Here is a 19672-nt window from a genome sequence, read left to right on the forward strand (position 1 = left end):
TATACGCTACCACTAAGCCAAACTGCTGGCTATGTACGTGAAAAAATAATTGAAAATTTAAAAGGGTTGAAATCGTCTTTTACGCAGTGCTTCCCCAAAACTTAAGAAGCAAACAATTGGATTTCAAACCCCATTGATAACACTGAGCAACAAAAAAAAAATACCAGAGCGGAGACTAGCCAATCCTAACTAAGTTTGACCCACTGAATTCGAATATGATAATGATTTTTGTTGGTTAGTGATCGTTTAAAAAATGTGCGATTTCTATAGTTTTTTTGGCTATTGCGGTCTAAAAATCTAGCATTGGATGTGCTCAAAGTGAGTATTGGAATCAATAGTCAGATGTTTTTCCTATTGATTGTTATTTTTTTTTGTTTTAAAATACTTATAATTAATTTTCTAGCGAATTTTAAAAGTTAAAAATGATTTTTTTTTTTTTACGGATTTTTTCTCCGTGCTATTTTGCGTTTATTTGGCTAGTTTTTTATTTCACCACATTCATAAGGATTGGTTTTCTAGTAAAGTCTCTGCTCTGGTAACTCAAAAACGTGATTTTTTGTTGCTCAGTGTAATTTATGAAATGGTGCTTACAAAATGTATGTTCGTCGAATACGGGTTTGTTGAATAGCAAGATACCGAACCACGAGGACACCTAATTTCATAATTGGTCAAATGTAAAATTTTTACGTTGCCGGATAGATGGCACTTTTGTACTAATAATTTCAAAATTATTTAAATCAAATGTGTAATATCGTTTTTGATGGTGAAGTATTTTTCCATATATCTATGTATCTAATATATAATTTCGAAAGAGACTTTGTAACTATTGTTGTTTCGCAGAAAAATAAATGAATATTCAAATAAATATTTAAAATATTTACTATGAGATTGGCCATGTTTAAGCTGTTTGTATTACAAATAACACTAGTTATAGATTGATTAGTCTCCGCTCTGATAATTTATTTTTTTGCTCGTGCTATTATACATTGATGATGATATAAATACATACGTATATTTTCGTTTGGGTTGACTAATTTTATATTTTTATTTATCAGCATCCATTTCGTAAATAAATACGACAAAAAATTTTAATTGCAGTAGTGAAAATATTGTCATGACCGAGCAGACGCTCAAAAATATTGGTGGCCCTGAAAAGGGCCGTTTGATTGTAAGGAACAGACTCGTTTATCGTTTAAGCTTTCTTTTCGGTTTTCTTGGGCAACAAGACAGCTTGGATGTTGGGCAGGACGCCTCCTTGAGCGATTGTCACTCCAGAGAGCAATTTGTTCAACTCCTCGTCGTTGCGGATGGCCAGTTGGAGATGGCGGGGGATGATTCTGGTCTTCTTGTTGTCGCGAGCGGCGTTTCCGGCCAACTCGAGGACTTCAGCGGCCAAATATTCCATGACGGCGGCCAAGTAGACGGGGGCTCCGGCTCCCACGCGCTCCGCGTAATTGCCTTTCCTCAGCAGACGATGGATCCTGCCCACGGGGAACTGCAGACCAGCTCGGCTGGAGCGCGACTTTGCCTTTCCCTTCACCTTGCCTCCTTTACCACGGCCGGACATGACGAGTTGAAGGTGTGTAGCGACGGAGTGAAAGCGAGCACGGTGCGGACTAGCGCACGGTGCGAGAGACGGCGAGCGAATGACAAAAATTTGTTTATACCCGTATTTATGAACACGACCACAACGTTCACGCTGTTGCGCAATACAGACACATCTGCCGTCGACGCGGAGGGGCGAAGTAGCCACAAGGAAATTTTAGCAGTTTGAAATTCATTCTGAAGCGTCCTCTCGTAACGACAGCATCCCTTTGGATCACTGCGATACACGATGCCACCCAAGGGGAGTGGAAAAGCCGCGAAGAAATCTGGCGGCAAAGCCCAGAAGAACATCTCGAAGGGGGATGGAAAGAAGAAGAACAAGCGCAGGAGGAAGGAGAGTTACGCCATCTACATCTACAAGGTGTTGAAGCAGGTGCACCCCGACACCGGCATCTCGTCGAAGGCGATGAGCATCATGAACAGCTTCGTCAACGACATCTTCGAACGCATCGCAGCCGAGGCTTCTCGTCTCGCCCACTACAACAAGCGCTCCACCATCACTTCTCGGGAAATTCAGACCGCAGTCCGTCTCCTGCTTCCAGGAGAGTTGGCCAAGCACGCCGTCTCTGAAGGCACCAAAGCCGTCACCAAATACACCAGCTCCAAGTAGACGCCAACGTCCTATCGTTGAAGAACATGAAAAGGCCCTTTTCAGGGCCACCAATACTCTTTACAAATAAAAATTTGGTTTAAAATTAACAGTTTCATCATTTGCATATTGGTAATTTTTTACTGCACTTTGGGTGTCATCTTTTATTCTAATGGATTAACAACTAGCGATTAGCAGTCCCAACTACCTACTTTTTTTGTTGTGTTATATTTTTTCGTACCTGCTATTTTAAAATGTCATTGCCTACTCAGTCCTAATAAGTAGTTTTATGACCGCTTCTCATAATTCTACCTTTTTTTGCATCCCCTGTGCTGTTACCTTTTTCTACATACTTCCTTTTAGCTTCACTTATTTTAAGTGTACAATATTTTTTTGCAGTTTGCCACTGATGTTTCGCATATATTGTGATCAACATGATAATAAACCACCGCAATTATTTTAGCTATTACCTCAAAGTACTTTGCACTTCTTCGAACATAAGCACTTTTTACTTCAATTTCAAGGGTCCCCTGCGAAACATCAATTCCTTTTCTGTGCGTCTTGTCGGCTTGGTACTAGGCAAACATGAAAAATGTTTAATTTTTTGAAATGAATAAAATACGTGTGCATGTGACTAATAATAATTAATCGATAAATTGGAAACAGAGTTCATTTAACGAAAAACCTGGCCAAACCGCAATAACACATTCGGGATGTTACACCAAAATTATTGTTGACTACAATAATAAGACTGTCGACATGAAATATGCTACGACTCTCATAGTTTATTTGAATCCTTTTTAAAATGGAAAATGAAAGTTTGCGAACTACTGCTACTAATAAAGACTGCGATTTACTGCTACTAATAAAGACTGTTGACGTCAAACGTGCTACGTCGCACATAACATATTTGAATCCTTTTTATTGGTGTTAAATGGAAAATGAAACAAACTCCCCCGTGAATGCATATGCACATATACCATGAACAAATTCCAAAAAAACCTAGCCTTTTGATGATGTCAAAATTGAATTTGAATCCTTTTTGAAATGGAAAATGAAAGTTTGCGAAACAAATCCCCCCCGTGAATGCATATGTACATATACCACGGACAAATTCTAAAAAAACGTTGCGTTTTGATGATGTCAAAATATTAACCAACTTTATGTAAAAGAGTTTGGTAGCCCTGAAAAGGGCTTTTTAAATTGAGTTTTACGTCAATAGGCGATGGTGGTAGTAAAGCGAGATTACTTCTTAGCGGCCGTCCTCTTGATGGCCTTGCTCTTGGCGGCGACTCCGGCCTTCTTGGGTTTGGGCGCTTTGGGTTTCTTTGTTGGGGGCTTTGTGGTGGTCTTGGCCTTAGTGGGGGTTTTAGACTTGGCGGCCTTCTTAGCCGGAGAAGCGGCGGCAGTCGTTTTCTTGGCAGCGGCTTTCTTGGGCTTGACTGCAGCGGCTGTAGTTTTCTTAGCTGCGGCGGGTTTGCGCTTCTGCACGCGTCCGGCTGCCTTGGCGGGGCTCTTAGCGGCGGCTGCGACTTTCTTGGGGGCGGCTTTGATCTTCTTAGCGGCGGGGGCGCCCTTCGCTTTGGCCTCCAGTTTGAAACTTCCAGCAGCGCCTTTGCCTTTGGTGCGAACCAGAGTGCCAGAGTCGACCGCGCCCTTCAGGTACTTTCTGATGAAAGGAGCCAGTTTGTCGGCGTCCACCTTGTAGTTGGCCGAAATGAACTTCTTGATGGCCTGGAGTGAGGATCCACCCCTTTCCTTGAGATCCGAGATAGCGTTGTTGACCATTTCCGAGGTCTTGGGATGAGTGGGCTTCTTCTGAGGCTTCTTGACGGCTGCGACTTTGGACTTCTTGGCCGGAGTCGTCGGTAGAGGAGAGGCTGCGACTGGAGATGCGGTGTCTGCCATCTTAGTTCTTCCCAGTTTGAGGATTGAAGAGAGAGTTTGAGAACGAGCGTTTCGAGTCGAGACGCGAGTGAATTTAATCGTTGCACGATCGGGGCATTGAGCGCTCGACGGAGCTCGCCGAACTTACGCGTTCGCTCTGTTCAGATTCTTCATCAAATCGTTCTCATTTCTGCTTCGCCTTGTCCCAAAATCTAGGTTTACTTAAAAAACTGCGCAATTTAATCGTTGCGTTGAAAACGGCAATCGTTTATAAGGGTTTTATCATCGTAAAAAGCTAAAATCTGTTGTTTAATTCGCATCAGCTTGAAATCAATGACTGATTCAATTTCAGAATGCATCCGCATCGTCACGCGGAGTGTCATTAAATGTGGAATAAATACACAATTTAAATGTTTACAACTGTTTTTACTGTCTAATATCGTTCTTAAATATTTAGATAAATGTCCAAAAGCTATTTCAAGTGTATAATTAACGTAATAAAGTAATGAGATGAAATTGAAACCACCAATCGTAACACACAGAACAGTCACTTCAGTCTTCGATACTCGACAATACAAATTATCATTTCTGCTTCGCTTAGTCCCAAAATTGCCAATTTTCTAAAAAAGTATTCAAATGAATCGATGTATTTAAAACAGCAATCGTAAATTAGGATTATATCGTCTTAAAATACTAAAATTCTTTATATAATTCACGTTAGCACACGAGCAATGACAAATTCAATTTAAGAATGAGTCCACACCGTCACGTAGAGCGTCGTTAAAAATGAAATATTAATGTATTTTAATAGTTTACATCTGTAATCAATGTCGAATATTATTTTTAAACATTTTTACAATAATATAAAAGTCATCTTTAATACATTAATATGTTAATAAATGAATTAGATGATATTGAAACAAACAATCGTAACACAGATCGATCTATAATCTCTATTATCAATTGACGCCTTTAATCTTTTCCTTTATCTAAAAACATCATTTATTAATTCTTAGTGCTTATATATATAAATTATAAACTAAATTATTATTGAAAATTTGGAAGATTCTTTAAAATATTTCCGATTAATGACATCGATTTGACTTTACTTATATTTTAAAACAAGAGTGATTCAAATGGCGTGCAGATTTTAAATGTTTAAAATTTATCCGAGTGTCCTTCCATAACTTTCAAAAACATACTTTGTAACGAATTTAATTTTGAACTTGGAAATCCTAAATCACTGCTATACCATTTAATAATTGATATAAGTCTGCGGAAAACAGCCAATGTAGTAATAATTGATATAAGTCTGCGGAAAACAGCCAATGTAGTAAGTTATATTGGGTTACATCCAAATTTATATTCTACATACAGCAGGTATATATTTAGCATCACTGAGGTCATAGGTTCGTGTCCTCGCCACTGCTGGTTAGATTTGGGGGTTTTGTGACTCCAAATCGATCGTTTCTCTATCAGAGTTTGCCAATTTTATCTGATCATTGCTGAAACGGTTCCTGAAAATTGGTATTAAAAAATCTAATCCTGTTGTCACAAAAATCTGCCTGTGTATAATTTGTATTAATTATACACAGTAATCTGAAATCCATAGATGTCACTATGATTATTATTTCTGATTAATTGTTATATTCTATATATTCTGATTCTATATGTATGTATTACTGTATTTCTGATTTCTGATTGTTTATGTATTTCATTAACGTACACCCGTCGCATTGGAGCTAATCTGTAATGGCGAGTGTGTATTGATTGTGACAATAAAATAAAATAAAATACATGGACCAATTTTATTTTGTAATATAGCCAGAGATACGCCGGCAGGCGTTGTATTCTTATATAAAAAAATAAATAAAAATACTATCCACTAAACCTTTCCAGGTAGCATTGAAAAAAAATGCATTGAACATGGGTCGTGTAAACCATGTCAATGTTTTTAAATACTGTTTTACACCGGAAATTTTAAATTTATAACCATAGCAGAATTGTTAAGTATTTTAGATTGTGGATTGGTATTTAGATTGTGCTTGTGGTTAATATTTTTAATGATAATTCCTCTGAGTTCAATCCATGCCTATCGATCTAGAGAATTATCTAGGATTCGATTCATATTTTAGATTGTGAACATTACATTTTAAAAACAATGAAGATGGAACTAGTTTTGGAAAAATACATTCATTAATAGACTTTTTTTGTTTATTTTATATTGTTGATATATTAGAGTCAAAACACATCTTTAAAAAACTCGAAATCTTCAACGATAATTATCTAGGGTAAAGATCTAGGGTTTGTTTGTGGATTAGCTACAATATTTATACCTGCTTTTTATTGGATTTCTAAATAATTTTACTTGGAAATGTTGGCGAAATTTTTAGCGTGGCGGGCTTTCAACAGAAAAGACGTCAGCACTTTAAGGGTTAATAAATGATCTTAAATGGCCAACATGCTATTTATTTATGTAAATAGTCGGTCAATGGGGGAATCAAATCCAGGAAGATAAAGAAAATTCAACGTTTTATTGTGTTCTTTTTTAACCCACCTACATACATATATATGTATGATGCAGGGTTTGTTGACATTCTTCCGACCTTTTTATGTGACACAACTTTAAATACACGAAACTTCATCGAATAATTCGCCAAGGATCAGGAAAATTTTAGAATATAAATAGACGCGAATGACGCATAAACGAAAGAATATGCTAAAATGAAATTGAGATGTTATTCGTTCATCAATAAGTTAACAGACAAGGTCATTATAATCCTAATGAATTAATTTATTTACTGATATATCGCTTATAGGGTAAATGTACGCAAGGTAGCAGCTTGATAAATTCTATTAAGTGTAATTTGTTATGCAAATATCAAATACGTAACTCAGAACCGAAAACTTTGTAAATGGTTTGGTGGCCCTGAAAAGGGCCTTTTTTTGTTTACGATGTCAATTCATTTATTTGTTTAACCGCCGAATCCGTAGAGGGTGCGTCCTTGTCTCTTGAGAGCGTAGACCACGTCCATGGCAGTGACGGTCTTGCGCTTGGCGTGCTCGGTGTAGGTGACGGCATCCCTGATCACGTTTTCTAGGAACACCTTGAGAACGCCTCGGGTCTCTTCGTAGATCAGACCCGAGATACGCTTGACTCCTCCACGGCGGGCGAGACGTCTGATGGCGGGTTTGGTGATGCCCTGGATGTTGTCTCGCAACACCTTCCTGTGACGTTTAGCGCCTCCTTTTCCCAACCCCTTTCCTCCCTTTCCGCGACCAGTCATCTTGAATCAGTGAAGTGTCGGTCGAACGAGAGTGAGAGCTAGACAGGCGTCCGAACAGGACGAACTCTGGCGAGCGAATGAGTCTCAAGTAGTTGTGGCTGCGTTTTAACGATAGTTTATAGGGAGTGCCACTCCCTTAACCTATCCATCGAACGTGTTGTATGGGATCGGACTCTCGGTGATGTTTGTGGTGCGGGCTGGCGGCTGCTCGCTTGTGGGGTGTTTGTCGATCTGGAACACTAAGCAAAATTAGTGCAACATCTGTGGGATACTGTCGGGGTTAGTGTGTTAGTGGGTGGTTAGCGGGTATGGACCGTTTGGAGGTGGTTGAGTCTGGTTAATTAAATTGGGTGCTATTTTAGCCTATACCCATCTTCAGAATGTCGATGGGTCTTTGATTGGACGTGAGTTTGGTCACACTGAGGGAATTGATCAGGGGATTGTCTATTTTGCCGAGAGACTTGAAGTAGTTCACGGCAAGTTTGTGTATGTGTTTGTCGAGGTAGTCAATGCTTAGGTCATTGTGAATTATAGTGTTTCTTGTGTACCAGTCGTAGTTGCCCGTGGCTCGCAAGAATTTGTTTTGAATTGTCTGTAGTCTGAGTATGGATCTGTTGGAGATGGTAGTGTGAGCCCACACGGGGCTCGCGTACGTGATTTGTGGGCGGATGATGGATTTATACAGCAAGCACTTGTTTTTAAGCGAGAGCTTGCTGTTTGGTTTGCATAGTGGGTAAAGCTTTGACGCAACTGCCCTAGCTTTACGCACCGCGTTAGTGATGTGGGGTCTCCAGGTTAATTTGCGGTCGATTATTACCCCCAGGTAGCGGGTAGACGTGGTCCAGTTGACTGGTTTGTCGTTTATAATGACTGGCTTGGCTGGTTTGCACCGTTTTTTACGTCTGGAGAAGAATATTGCCTGACTTTTATCCGGGTTGATTTTCATCAGCCATTTATCGTACCACGCTACCAGTTGGTCCGAGTACTTCTGGAGGGCGAGCGAGACTCCCTTGGGGCCGACGGAGCTCGCTAAGATGGCCGTGTCGTCGGCGTACTGTGCGATGTTTGTGTACCTATGTGTAGGAGTGGGTATGTCGTGTGTGTAAAGGTTGAATAGCGTGGGGCCGAGGATGGAGCCTTGGGGTACCCCAGCGGAGATGCCTCGCTGAGTTGATATGCGGTCCTTGAGTTTGACCTGAAATCTCCTTTCTCTTAGGAAGGATGCGGTAGAACGTATTGAGTGGGGGGTGATGTTGGCGGCAATCATTTTGTAAAGGAGGCCAGAGTGCCAGACTTTATCGAAGGCTTTGGAAATGTCTAGGAAGATTGCTCCAGTAGACATGTTGTGGTCGAAACCGTCTATAACGGTTTCAACAACTCTGTGAATCTGGTGAACGGCAGAGTGTTGGGGTCTGAAGCCAAATTGTGTTTTGGGAAGAAGGTCAATATTTGCGATTTCGCTGTTGAGATTTGAGATTAAGATCCGTTCCAGGATCTTACTCAGTGAGGATAGCAAGCTGATGGGTCGGTAACTTGTTGCGAGGGAGGGGTTCGAGTAGGGTTTTCTGATGAGAATGACATTGGCGAGTTTCCATTGACTCGGAAAGTAGCAGATTCTGTTGGTGGCATTTAGTATTGCCGTGAGTGCAGCGATGGCTTTTTGAGGGAGTTCTTTTAGAGCTTTGTTGGAAATTCCGTCAGGGCCAGGGGCCTTTTTGGCGGCGATAGTTTTGATGATGTTTAGGACTTCAAGCGGCGAAGTGGCGACAATGGGTACTGGGGCTGGGTTTTCGAGGTAGCTGTTGACGGAGCTTTCAACCATTTGGCAAAAGTCACTTTGCAGGTTGAAGTTTGAGAGAGAGAATTGGTCCTGGAGACTGTCGGCTAGGGCTTCCGCTTTATCGGCGGTGGAGTAGACGAACTTATCTCCAACTTTGATCCTGTCGATCCTGTTGCCGTTGCTTCTGAAGATTTTTGACAGTTTCCAGAAACCGTTATGTCCGTCTTCTAGCGCTCTGAGTTTGGTATCCCAGTTGTCGTTTCGTAGTTGCCACAAGGCATTTTTAACGTCTTGTTGAAGTCTGTTCATTCGCTGTTTGAGGATTGGGTCCTTGTACCTTTGGAATGCCTTCCTAGCTCTATTCTTAAGGCGAATAAGATCGCGAATGTCGGGGGGTAAAGCTTGCGGGTGCAAAGGGGAGTGGGGTGTGGTGGTGGTGCTGGCGTCTAAGGCTGACTGTATTTCATCCGTGAGTATGTTAATAGCGGAGTCTATTTCTTGGGTGGTGTGAATTGAGTGGGGGTAAGTGACGGTGTGATGAAGGAGAGTTGAGAATTTCTCCCAAGATATGGTACTTCGGAGGATGGGGTTTATAGTTACGGGTGTGTTGGTGAGTTCTAGTATGACCGGGTGATGGTCGGAAGAAAGATCATTTACTACAGTCAGGGACTGCGCGCCCGGAAAATTTTGAGTTAGAACGATGTCTAAGATATCGGGTCTGCCTTTGAAGTTAATGGGGATTCTTGTGGGTTCGTCTGGGGCCGTGACGGAAACTTTTGGGTTTGAAAGTTGGGAGTAACTTAAAAGAATTTTTCCATTATTGTTAGTGGCTTGACTGTTCCATCTGGAATGTTTGGCGTTAAGGTCGCCTGCGGCAATGGTGGCTTTGTTGGTGTTGAATATTTTGTCCAAGTCTGTGGTGAGTAAGTGTTGTTTTGGTGGGTTGTATACTGCGTGGAGGATGAGTGGGGTGCCAGTGTTAGTCCAAACTTCTACCGACGTCAGTTCTATCCCTGTGGTGATCGGCCGCGGGGCCAAGTTGTGTTGAATTGTGTGTTTGATGAATATGGCAGTGCCGCCGGCGGCTTTGCCTATTCTGTCGTTTCTGTATGTGGTGTAGTTTGGGAAGTTTAGTCGATTGCCAGGTTTGAGCCAAGTTTCGTTTACTAGTGCGATATCAATGGAGTGTTGGAGCAAGAATTGCTCGAATTCGACACGCTTGCTGAGTATGCTGCAGGCGTTCCAGTAAACGATCTTGAGGTAGCAAGTCATTTTTTATGTTGGTGGGTGAGCATGAGCAGGATGGCATTTATCGAGTCAATGGACTGTTCGATTTTGCTCATCCGATTTGAAAGGTCTTGGTTTGGGTTCCAGCTAGTGTTGATGTTGGGTTGTTGGGTGGGAGGGGTTAGGGGAGGGAAATTTGAGTTTTCGTGTCTATATTGCGGTACGTTGGTCTTCGTTGGTTGGGGGTGGGAGGGGTTGGGGTTTCGGGGTTGGCGGGAGTTCTTCCTGCTTTTGTTGTTGGGATTTGAAGGGCAGCCTCTGTAGCTGGAAACGTGAGGGCCTCTGCAGCTGGTGCAAGTTGGAGTGGAGGTTGTTGACACACAGTCAGTGGTCAAATGGGGTCCTGCACATTTGATGCACAGGGGGGCGACATGGCAGTTGTAGGAGCCGTGACCGAAGCCTTGGCAGCGGTGACACTGCGGTACAGTATCACCACGGCGAAGTGATTCGGTGCGAACCAGTTGGCCGAAGATGCTGGAGAGGTTGAACAACCTCTTCCCCTCTTCGTCACGTGTGGTTTCGACAGTGAACATGGGCATGTCGCGCTTGTCACGTCGTGATTTCATGACGGTGGCTTTACTGGCTTTGTAGCCAAGATCGGCCAACTCGGCGAGGACTTCTGACTCGGAATAGTTGGGGCTAATGCCTCTAATGACCAGTTTGAGCGGTTTGTCTTCCGTTAGAGGGTGGGCATAGAATTGGAATTGTTCATCTTGGAGCATTTTTGTGATTTGGCGGTAATCATCGATGGTGCATGGTGTGATTTTGACTCTGTTTTCAGAGTAGACGGCTGTGAATTTGAGGTTACGTCCGTCGAGTTTCCTTTGAACTACCTTGTAGTCCGATGGCAACCTTAGAAAGATTGGAGCAACTTTAGGTTTGGGAAGCACATCCGAAACGGTGTTTCTGGATGGGTGAGCGGGGCTTGTGGTCTGGGGGGGTGTACGAATTTGAGGCGTGTTTGCCGACGGTGTGCTGAGGGCCGCTTGTTGGGTGGGTGTGTTGTGAATTGGACGCTTCTGAATATGTTTCCGATTTCGGATGATGCCAACAGGGAAGGAGTATTCCTCTGGTTGTGGTGCAGGTGTTTGTGTAGGTGCAGGTGTTTGGGTAGGTGTGGGTGATTGTGTAGGTGTGGGTGGTTGTGTGGGTTCAGGTGCGGCTGCTGATGCGGGTGGGGACTTGGCAGCGGAAGTAACCTCCATTTTGTTAGACTGCACGGATTCGGAATCGGAGTCGAAGTCGGATTCCGCAAGTGCCGCGTATCTGTTGCTGGTGGGTGGGGGCGACTGTAATTGTGTGTGTGTGGTGTTGAGTGGGCTCGTCATTCTACGCTTACCGTTTTTGCGTGGTGACGTCTGAGGGGATGTGGCCATATCCTTCGTCTTTGTGGTCGTCGTTGTCGACTGAGCCTGCGACATGTTTGACGCGAGGTTTCCCAGTTGGGCGGAGTGGGCTGCTTGGTCAGCTGCTCGTTGGGCTGCGTGAGTCGCGATTAACTTTTTGAGGGAAGCGTTTTCTTCCCTCATTTCTTGGTACGCCTTCACGAGTTTTTTAAAGTCATGTTCCGTGAATTTATGCGTTTTAGCGCTAGTGTCACTGCCACCACGGCCATCGCGCCGCACACTGGCCATCTTGTGGGTGGGTTTTTTGTTTGTTGTGTCACTGTCACTTGTCGCTTGTCACTGTCACTATCACTTTTGTTTATTTGGCTGTTGCTAGGACAGCTTCTCATTCCCAGAGGGACGCGTTCGGAGAGTCGAGCGGTAGTTACATCGTGGTTTCGGCGACGCAGCTGTTATAGACAGCTGTTTGTAGCGCGGGTAACGACAACGACTGCGCGGCGGGACACGTCCGAGCACTGCGGGCGCTGGGCGCGAACTCTATAATGAGTCTCAACAAGAAAACGCCCGTATTTATACTTTCGGCGGCAGTGACTCATTATCACCAATTTTCCCAATAAATGCATACGATGCCAACAGAAACTTGCGACGAGGAATAGTAATATTTATTACATTTTATATGTGAATTAATCAAAATTATAAGATAAAAAAATCAATCGGGATTTCACTAGTTTTCAAACACGTTCAGTGCTTCTCAACGTGGTCGAATTTTTTCAACTAATTAATTTATTATTTAGAAACAAATGTAGATTTTCTTCTTTGTGGCTACGTTTTATCGATAGTTTTCTAGAGTAGTGACACTCCCTTGACCTATCTATCTAACGTGTTATATGGTATCGGACTCTCGGTGATGTTGAATGTAGATTTTGTTTTTACAAACCTCTTATATATTTCACTTCGCTCATGGTCGAACAAGATATGTGTATTATTTATTTATATAATTTTAGCTATTTACATAGATAATTATATCCTACATTATTCCGATAGATTTGAAACTTTGCCCTTTTTCGCGTTTTTATCTACAATAGATATCCAAATCAATACCGCCAATACGATGGTGAAAAATAATCGTAATCGGGACGCTTAACTCTTTGGGTGCTGACGTCTTTTCTGTTGAAAGCCCACCATGCTGAAAATTTCGCCAACATTTGCATCTAGATCTATTTAGAAATCCAATAGAAAGCAGGCAGTAGTGTCACCCCAATTTTGGAACAACGGGTTTCCAAATTTTTTTCAATTTATATATATATTTCAAAAAAGGTCTTTTCTCTTTACCTGCTATGTAATCGACTGTGACCTTTTCGAATTTGTAACCGTTCAAAACAATTTTCAAGATTTGTATAGTTTTTGAAAAAATTATATGAATTTTTAAATTTCTAACGGGTTTCCGGAATCTTTTAATTTTTAACAACGGGTTTCAGGAAACCATTAAGGTGACAGGTAAGGTGTAAGCAGGTATAAAAACCCAAAATCACCACTCAAAATAACTATCGCCGACGATTTCGAGATTTGTAAAGGTGTGTTTAGACTCTCTAATATATCTTGCTACAATATAAAATAAACAGAAGAAGTCTATTGATGAATGTGTTGTTCCAAAACTAGTTGCATCTTCTTAATTGTAGTTAAAATGTAATGCTCACAATCCACATATGTGCCAAGGCACAATCTAAAATACTCAGCAGTTAGGGATTTTCATCGAGAAATTCTGATATAGTTATAAATGTAGAAATTCCGGTCTAAACCAGTCTTTATAAACATTGACACGGATTACACGACCCATGTTCAATACTACCTGGAAAGGCTTTTAGCGGTAAGTATTCTTATTTATTTTTTATATACTCAAAAAACAGCCTATCGGCGTATATTTCAAGCTTATGGACTTGTTGGAAAAACGCCAATCGGCGTTGCTCAACATTCAAAGGGTTAATACGAATCGAAAAAAAAAGTTTAATTGTAACATCTAGGATATAAAATGTTTATATTTAATATCTAAGCAGGTACTATATTAAGTTCATATGTTAAAATATAAATATATTTTATTATTGAATGCAAAATAAATTCTGCATCATGTATCTTCTCAGTTTGAGAGCAACTGTAAAAACGCACCAGGTGGTAGCGTTTGCCGCCCAAACTGACCAATCACAGCACTCGCATATGCTATAAATATTTGTGCAATGCGGCCGAGACCGCATTCTACGTGCGTCTTTCGCTCGGACAAGACGTTCTTCAGCACACTTGACAATGGCCCGTACCAAGCAGACTGCCCGTAAATCCACCGGAGGAAAGGCTCCCCGCAAACAACTGGCCACGAAAGCCGCCCGCAAGAGTGCGCCCGCCACCGGAGGAGTGAAGAAGCCCCATCGTTATCGGCCCGGAACTGTCGCGCTCCGAGAGATCCGTCGCTACCAGAAGAGCACTGAACTGCTCATCCGCAAACTGCCTTTCCAGCGCCTGGTTCGTGAGATCGCCCAAGACTTCAAGACCGACTTGCGTTTCCAGAGCTCTGCCGTTATGGCCCTCCAGGAAGCTAGCGAGGCTTACCTCGTCGGTCTCTTTGAAGATACCAACTTGTGCGCAATCCACGCCAAGCGCGTCACCATCATGCCCAAAGACATCCAATTGGCCAGACGTATCCGCGGAGAACGCGCCTAAATATCTACTGACCTACTATTAAACAAAACGGCCCTTTTCAGGGCCACAAACAATATATTTCGGATTTATTTCTCATGATTTACGAATATAGTTTTCAGTCGCGATTTTCTAATCTGAACGGCCATACAAAAACTCGGGAACTAGACAGTCACGTCTCGGCACCTTCATCACATATAATACGTATGTTTTTAGCAGGGTGGGGATCAACGTATGAAATAATGAATAAATCAGTAAGTATCTACGTTCATAGTGTGTATGAATTTCGCATTCAAATCAATCTAATGAAGTAGGCGCCGTTGGAATTAGTCTGTTTTTCGCAGTAACATCCGAATTCGTGTTTTCCATATGAGCGTCTCATTGAAGTTAGTGATTTTGATGAAATATAAATTTATTAGTGGATTTTAGTTCAACAAAATTGGAGACTAGTTGGCATGTACTATTAATTATAGAACATCTTAAAAAAGGAGTCGGTGCATTTTTATTTACAACTTCGATTCCATAGCTCTTCGTTTTATTACAAGCCTCAGCTTGGTTTCGCTTTTTAGCGTCTATTTTTTCTTTATTTTAAATACAACATATTTACATATAATTTAGAATTAAGATGAAAGTATTACAAATCATGATAATTTAAAAGAAGCTAATAAATAGCCTTGTAAAAATTAGGAAAATAAAGACAATCGGAAAAACGTGAAATTTAAATTAACACTATGCTTGAACACTTTAGACAGACAAACTACGATGACAGTTGCCAGTATATCATAACTTATGATTCATAAGGTTCTAAATTACTTTTTATATTTTCTAAATTATTTGAAGAGTGGTATTCATATATCTCTAAGCGTTGAGTCTGTGATTATTGAAAAGATGTTAAATAATAACCATTTATGCAATTTTTGAACCGGCCACAAATGCATTAAATTATTTTAATGAATTACAAAAAAATGGTTGTGATCAAGACCCGAGGTATTGGGATTTTAGTAAAATATGATACCAGTTGTATGGTTCCTGTAACGAACCACGTAACTCGTTCAAGCACCATTTCTTCTAAATTATTTCCATAATGAACGGGTAAAACGGATATGTGATCTTATTATATGTTTATTGATATACATTTGATTGGATTGACTAATTTTAAATTTTTATTTTATCAGCATCCATTTGGATATTTGACGATTTTAACAATATTCCCATCCATTTCGAATTCAATACAATTTTTGAATTGCAGTAACGAAAATATTGTCATGACCGAACAGACGTTTAAAAATATTGGTGGCCCTGAAAACGGCCGTTTTTGATGTAGATAACAGACTTGCTAATCGTTTATGCCTTCTTTTCGGTCTTCTTGGGCAACAAGACAGCTTGGATATTGGGCAGGACGCCTCCTTGAGCGATGGTCACTCCAGAGAGCAATTTGTTCAACTCCTCGTCGTTGCGGATGGCCAGTTGGAGATGGCGGGGGATGATTCTGGTCTTCTTGTTGTCACGAGCGGCGTTTCCGGCCAACTCGAGGACTTCAGCAGCCAAATATTCCATGACGGCGGCCAAGTAGACGGGGGCTCCGGCTCCCACGCGCTCCGCGTAATTGCCTTTCCTCAGCAGACGATGGATCCTGCCCACGGGGAACTGCAGACCAGCTCGGCTGGAGCGCGACTTTGCCTTTCCCTTCACCTTGCCTCCTTTTCCACGGCCGGACATGACGAGTTGGAGTTGTGTGTAGCGACGGAGTGAAAGCGAGCACGGTGCGGACTAGCGCACGGTGCGAGAGACGGCGAGCGAATGACAAAAATTTGGATCCGCCTGTATTTATAAACGCAGCCGCAATGTACATGCGGTTGCACAATAGGGAGACCATCTGCTGTCGACGCGGAGGGGCGAAGTCACGACAAGGAAATTTTAGCAATTTAAAATTCATTCTGAAGCATTCTCTCGTATCTACAGCGTCCCCTTGGATCACTGCGATACACGATGCCTCCCAAGACTAGTGGAAAGGCCGCCAAGAAATCTGGGGGCAAGGCCCAGAAGAACATCTCCAAGGGGGATGGAAAGAAGAAGAACAAGCGCAGGAGGAAGGAGAGCTACGCCATCTACATCTACAAGGTGTTGAAGCAGGTGCACCCCGACACCGGCATCTCGTCGAAGGCGATGAGCATCATGAACAGCTTCGTCAACGACATCTTCGAACGCATCGCAGCCGAGGCTTCTCGTCTCGCCCACTATAACAAGCGCTCCACCATCACTTCTCGGGAAATCCAGACCGCAGTCCGTCTCCTGCTTCCAGGAGAGTTGGCCAAGCACGCCGTCTCTGAAGGCACCAAAGCCGTCACCAAATACACCAGCTCCAAGTAGACGCCAACGTCCTAGCGTTGAAGAACATCAAAAGGCCCTTTTCAGGGCCACCAATACTCTTTACAAATAAAAATTTTGGTTTTAAAATGAACAATTTCATCATTTGCATATTGGTATTTTTATACTGCACTCATTGGTGTAATATGGCGATTAGCAGTCCCAACTACCTACTTTTTTATTTGTTATTGTACTTTATTTTTTCATACCTGCTAATTTAAAATGATGCCTCTCAGCTTAGTGCGTTGTTTTGAAAGCTTCTTCATTTTTAAGTAGTTTCATGATGGTTTTTGTTGTGTTATATTTTTTCGTACCTGCTATTTTAAAATGTCATTGCCTACTCAGTCCTAATAAGTAGTTTTATGACCGCTTCTCACAATTCTACATTTTTTTGCATCCCCTGTGCTGTTACCTTTTTCTACATACCTCCTTTTAGCTTCACTTTAAGTGCTGTTATCTTTTTCAATGTGTAACGTGGGGTGAAGTGGGTGGCTTTGACTGAACAGGGAAAGACCAGCAGAGATGGGAGTCTAAAGGAAACGACAGTTCTCAGAGAAAGCTGTGGTCCGACTCGACTTCCGAAGGAAAGGGCGCTTCTTTTATAGCTGAGAAAGTAGCGGTACTTTCTCCCACTCCCCAGCATCCGAGGGCGGGGGTAGTTTCCCCCCACTCCTTCGGCTGCGGGGGCGTACGTTACACTGCCCTCTCCTTCAGGATCGGTCGTCTCGAGCGATTTATTAATGTACAAAAGCATATACAAACAAATACAAGGAAATACAATAAATAAACAAATACAAGGAAATACAATACGGGGTTTTAATTTTAGATCGGATCCGGTGTTGCGAGGTATCGCGCTAATCTGTTGACGTGTACCACCAGATACCGGGAGTTCCCTGTTTCCCGGCGGATCCGATAGACAACGTCGCTGATCCTCTTAATAATCCGGAACGGACCTTCCCAAGGGGATTGGAGTTTAAGGGTGCGACCGGGCTTCTTGGCTGGGTTGTGCAACCAAACGCGATCGCCCTCTTCGTATCGTGGTTCCCAGATCCTCCCGTCGTAAGCCGCTTTCATTCTTTTATGCGTCTTCTGGAGGTGTTTCCGAGCGAATTTGTGCGTTTCCGCCATCCCTTCTATGAGATTTTGGACGTATTTGTGGGCTGATTGCTCGGGTATACTGTCCGGGGGTCCGCCGTAGATAAGTTGGGGCGGAAGGCGCATTTCCCTGCCGAACATCATCAGGGCTGGCGACTCTCCTGTCGCGTCGTGTGGGGTTGAGCGGTAAGCCATGAGGAACGGGGACAGCATCGTGTCCCAGTCTCGTTCTGCCTCCTCGTCGTAGTAGGACAGGAATTTCCGGAGGTATCCCAGTAGAGTGCGGTTTAACCTCTCGATCATCCCGTCCGACTGAGGGTGGTAAGGGGTCGTCCGAGTTTTGCAGATGCCCAATTTATCTAGCGTTTCGGCAAAGACTCGGGCTTCAAAATTACGGCCTTGATCGGAGTGCAGTTCTCGAGGTGTGCCCAGTTTGGCGAAGACATGGGTTACTAGGGCTTCCGCTACCGTTTCCGCCTCTTGGTCCGGTAAGGGAATGGCTTCTGGCCACTTTGTGAAGTAATCAGCGGCCACTAGCACGTAACGGTTCCCCCTATTGGTAACCGGTAGCGGTCCCAATATGTCGATCGCCATTCGGTCCATCGGTGCCCCTGACACGTATTGCCGCATGGCCGCCCTGTTCCTCGTATGTGGTCCGTTTTGCGCTGCACACCTGGGGCATTTTTCGCACCATTTTATAACGTCGGGGCGGCATGTTGGCCAGTAGTATCGGCGGCGGACATTCTTTAGCGTTTTATTGACGCCGAAGTGTCCGCCAGTCGGGGAACTGTGCATCTCCCATAGGATTTCATTTGTGTGGCTCTCGGGAATGACCAATTGCAGGATCTGACGCTCACCGTTTGGGCTTTCCCATCGCCGGAAGAGCTGACCCTGGTCGACAGTTAGTGCGTCCCACTGGGCCCATAGAATCCGAACTTCGGGTTCTTCTGCCGAAACTTCTTCCCACAGTGGTCGTCTCCCGGACTCTTTCCATGCGATGAAGCGTGAGATTGTGGAGTCGGTGGCCTGGGGACTTTGTGGGTTCCCTAGAGTGACGAGTTTGGCTTCGGGTGCTATTTGCTCACTCTCTATTTTCGCGCATTTCGGGCAGTCTGGGTCACATGGACGTCTAGAGAGGGCGTCGGCGTTGCCGTGTTTCTTCCCTGCTCGATGCTGTACGTCCATGTGGTACTGTCCCAGTCGTTGCAACCAGCGGGCCCATTGACCTTCAGGTTTTCTGAAGCTGCGGAGCCACGTCAGTGCGGCGTGATCGGTTCGGAGTGTGAAGGGGCTTCCGTACAGGTAGTGGTGGAAGTGCTCTACTGCGTCGACGATGGCGAGCAGCTCTTTCCGGGTGACGCAGTAGTTCCGTTCCGGTGCCTTCAAGGTGCGACTATAGTACCCGATCACCTTCTCCTCGCCGTCTTGAACTTGGGAGAGCACGGCTCCGATGGCATGTTGACTGGCATCCGCGTCCAGAATATAGATTCCCTCGGGTCGGGGGAATGCCATTGTTTCCGCATTTGTCAGAGCGTTTTTGAGGGCATTGAAGGCATGCTCACAGTCTTGGTCCCACGTGAAGACTGTTTTCTCCTCCGTGAGACGATGCAGTGGTTTCGCCGTTTGCGCAAACCCTTGCACAAACCTCCGGTAATAGGTGCAGAGGCCTAAGAAGCTGCGGAGTTGTGCCTTCGATTTGGGGGTGGGCCACTCTCTCACGGCTTTTGTCTTCTCTGGATCCGTG

At 43.4% G+C, this 19672-nt stretch overlaps 7 protein-coding genes across 7 annotated transcripts; 3 read left to right on the top strand and 4 right to left on the bottom strand.

Moving 5' to 3' along the window:
• Positions 1–1192: 1192 nt before the first annotated feature.
• Positions 1193–1567, bottom strand: LOC143909062 (histone H2A-like). The gene has a single exon (XM_077426954.1). The coding sequence runs from the start codon at positions 1565–1567 to the stop codon at positions 1193–1195; it is 375 nt and encodes a 124-aa protein (XP_077283080.1).
• A 267-nt stretch (positions 1568–1834) lies between these two features.
• On the top strand, positions 1835–2911 carry LOC143909319 (histone H2B-like). The gene has a single exon (XM_077427240.1). It carries the CDS (start codon positions 1835–1837, stop codon positions 2213–2215), a length of 381 nt encoding a protein of 126 aa, XP_077283366.1. The 3' UTR covers positions 2216–2911.
• Positions 2828–4165, bottom strand: LOC143909317 (histone H1-like). Its single transcript, XM_077427237.1, has one exon. The coding sequence runs from the start codon at positions 4100–4102 to the stop codon at positions 3440–3442; it is 663 nt and encodes a 220-aa protein (XP_077283363.1). The 5' UTR covers positions 4103–4165; the 3' UTR covers positions 2828–3439.
• Positions 4166–7056: 2891 nt separating this feature from the next.
• Positions 7057–7393, bottom strand: LOC143909320 (histone H4). The gene has a single exon (XM_077427241.1). It carries the CDS (start codon positions 7366–7368, stop codon positions 7057–7059), a length of 312 nt encoding a protein of 103 aa, XP_077283367.1. The 5' UTR covers positions 7369–7393.
• Positions 7394–14034: 6641 nt separating this feature from the next.
• Positions 14035–15148, top strand: LOC143923149 (histone H3). Its single transcript, XM_077446683.1, has one exon. It carries the CDS (start codon positions 14080–14082, stop codon positions 14488–14490), a length of 411 nt encoding a protein of 136 aa, XP_077302809.1. The 5' UTR covers positions 14035–14079; the 3' UTR covers positions 14491–15148.
• Positions 15149–15810: 662 nt separating this feature from the next.
• Positions 15811–16249, bottom strand: LOC143923151 (histone H2A-like). Its single transcript, XM_077446684.1, has one exon. The coding sequence runs from the start codon at positions 16183–16185 to the stop codon at positions 15811–15813; it is 375 nt and encodes a 124-aa protein (XP_077302810.1). The 5' UTR covers positions 16186–16249.
• A 206-nt stretch (positions 16250–16455) lies between these two features.
• LOC143909475 (histone H2B-like) lies at positions 16456–16868 on the top strand. The gene has a single exon (XM_077427471.1). The coding sequence runs from the start codon at positions 16456–16458 to the stop codon at positions 16834–16836; it is 381 nt and encodes a 126-aa protein (XP_077283597.1). The 3' UTR covers positions 16837–16868.
• The last annotated feature ends 2804 nt before the right edge of the window (positions 16869–19672 follow it).

Source organism: Arctopsyche grandis, chromosome 3, assembly GCF_051622035.1.
Source record: "Arctopsyche grandis isolate Sample6627 chromosome 3, ASM5162203v2, whole genome shotgun sequence".
Taxonomy (NCBI): Eukaryota; Metazoa; Arthropoda; class Insecta; order Trichoptera; family Hydropsychidae; genus Arctopsyche; species Arctopsyche grandis.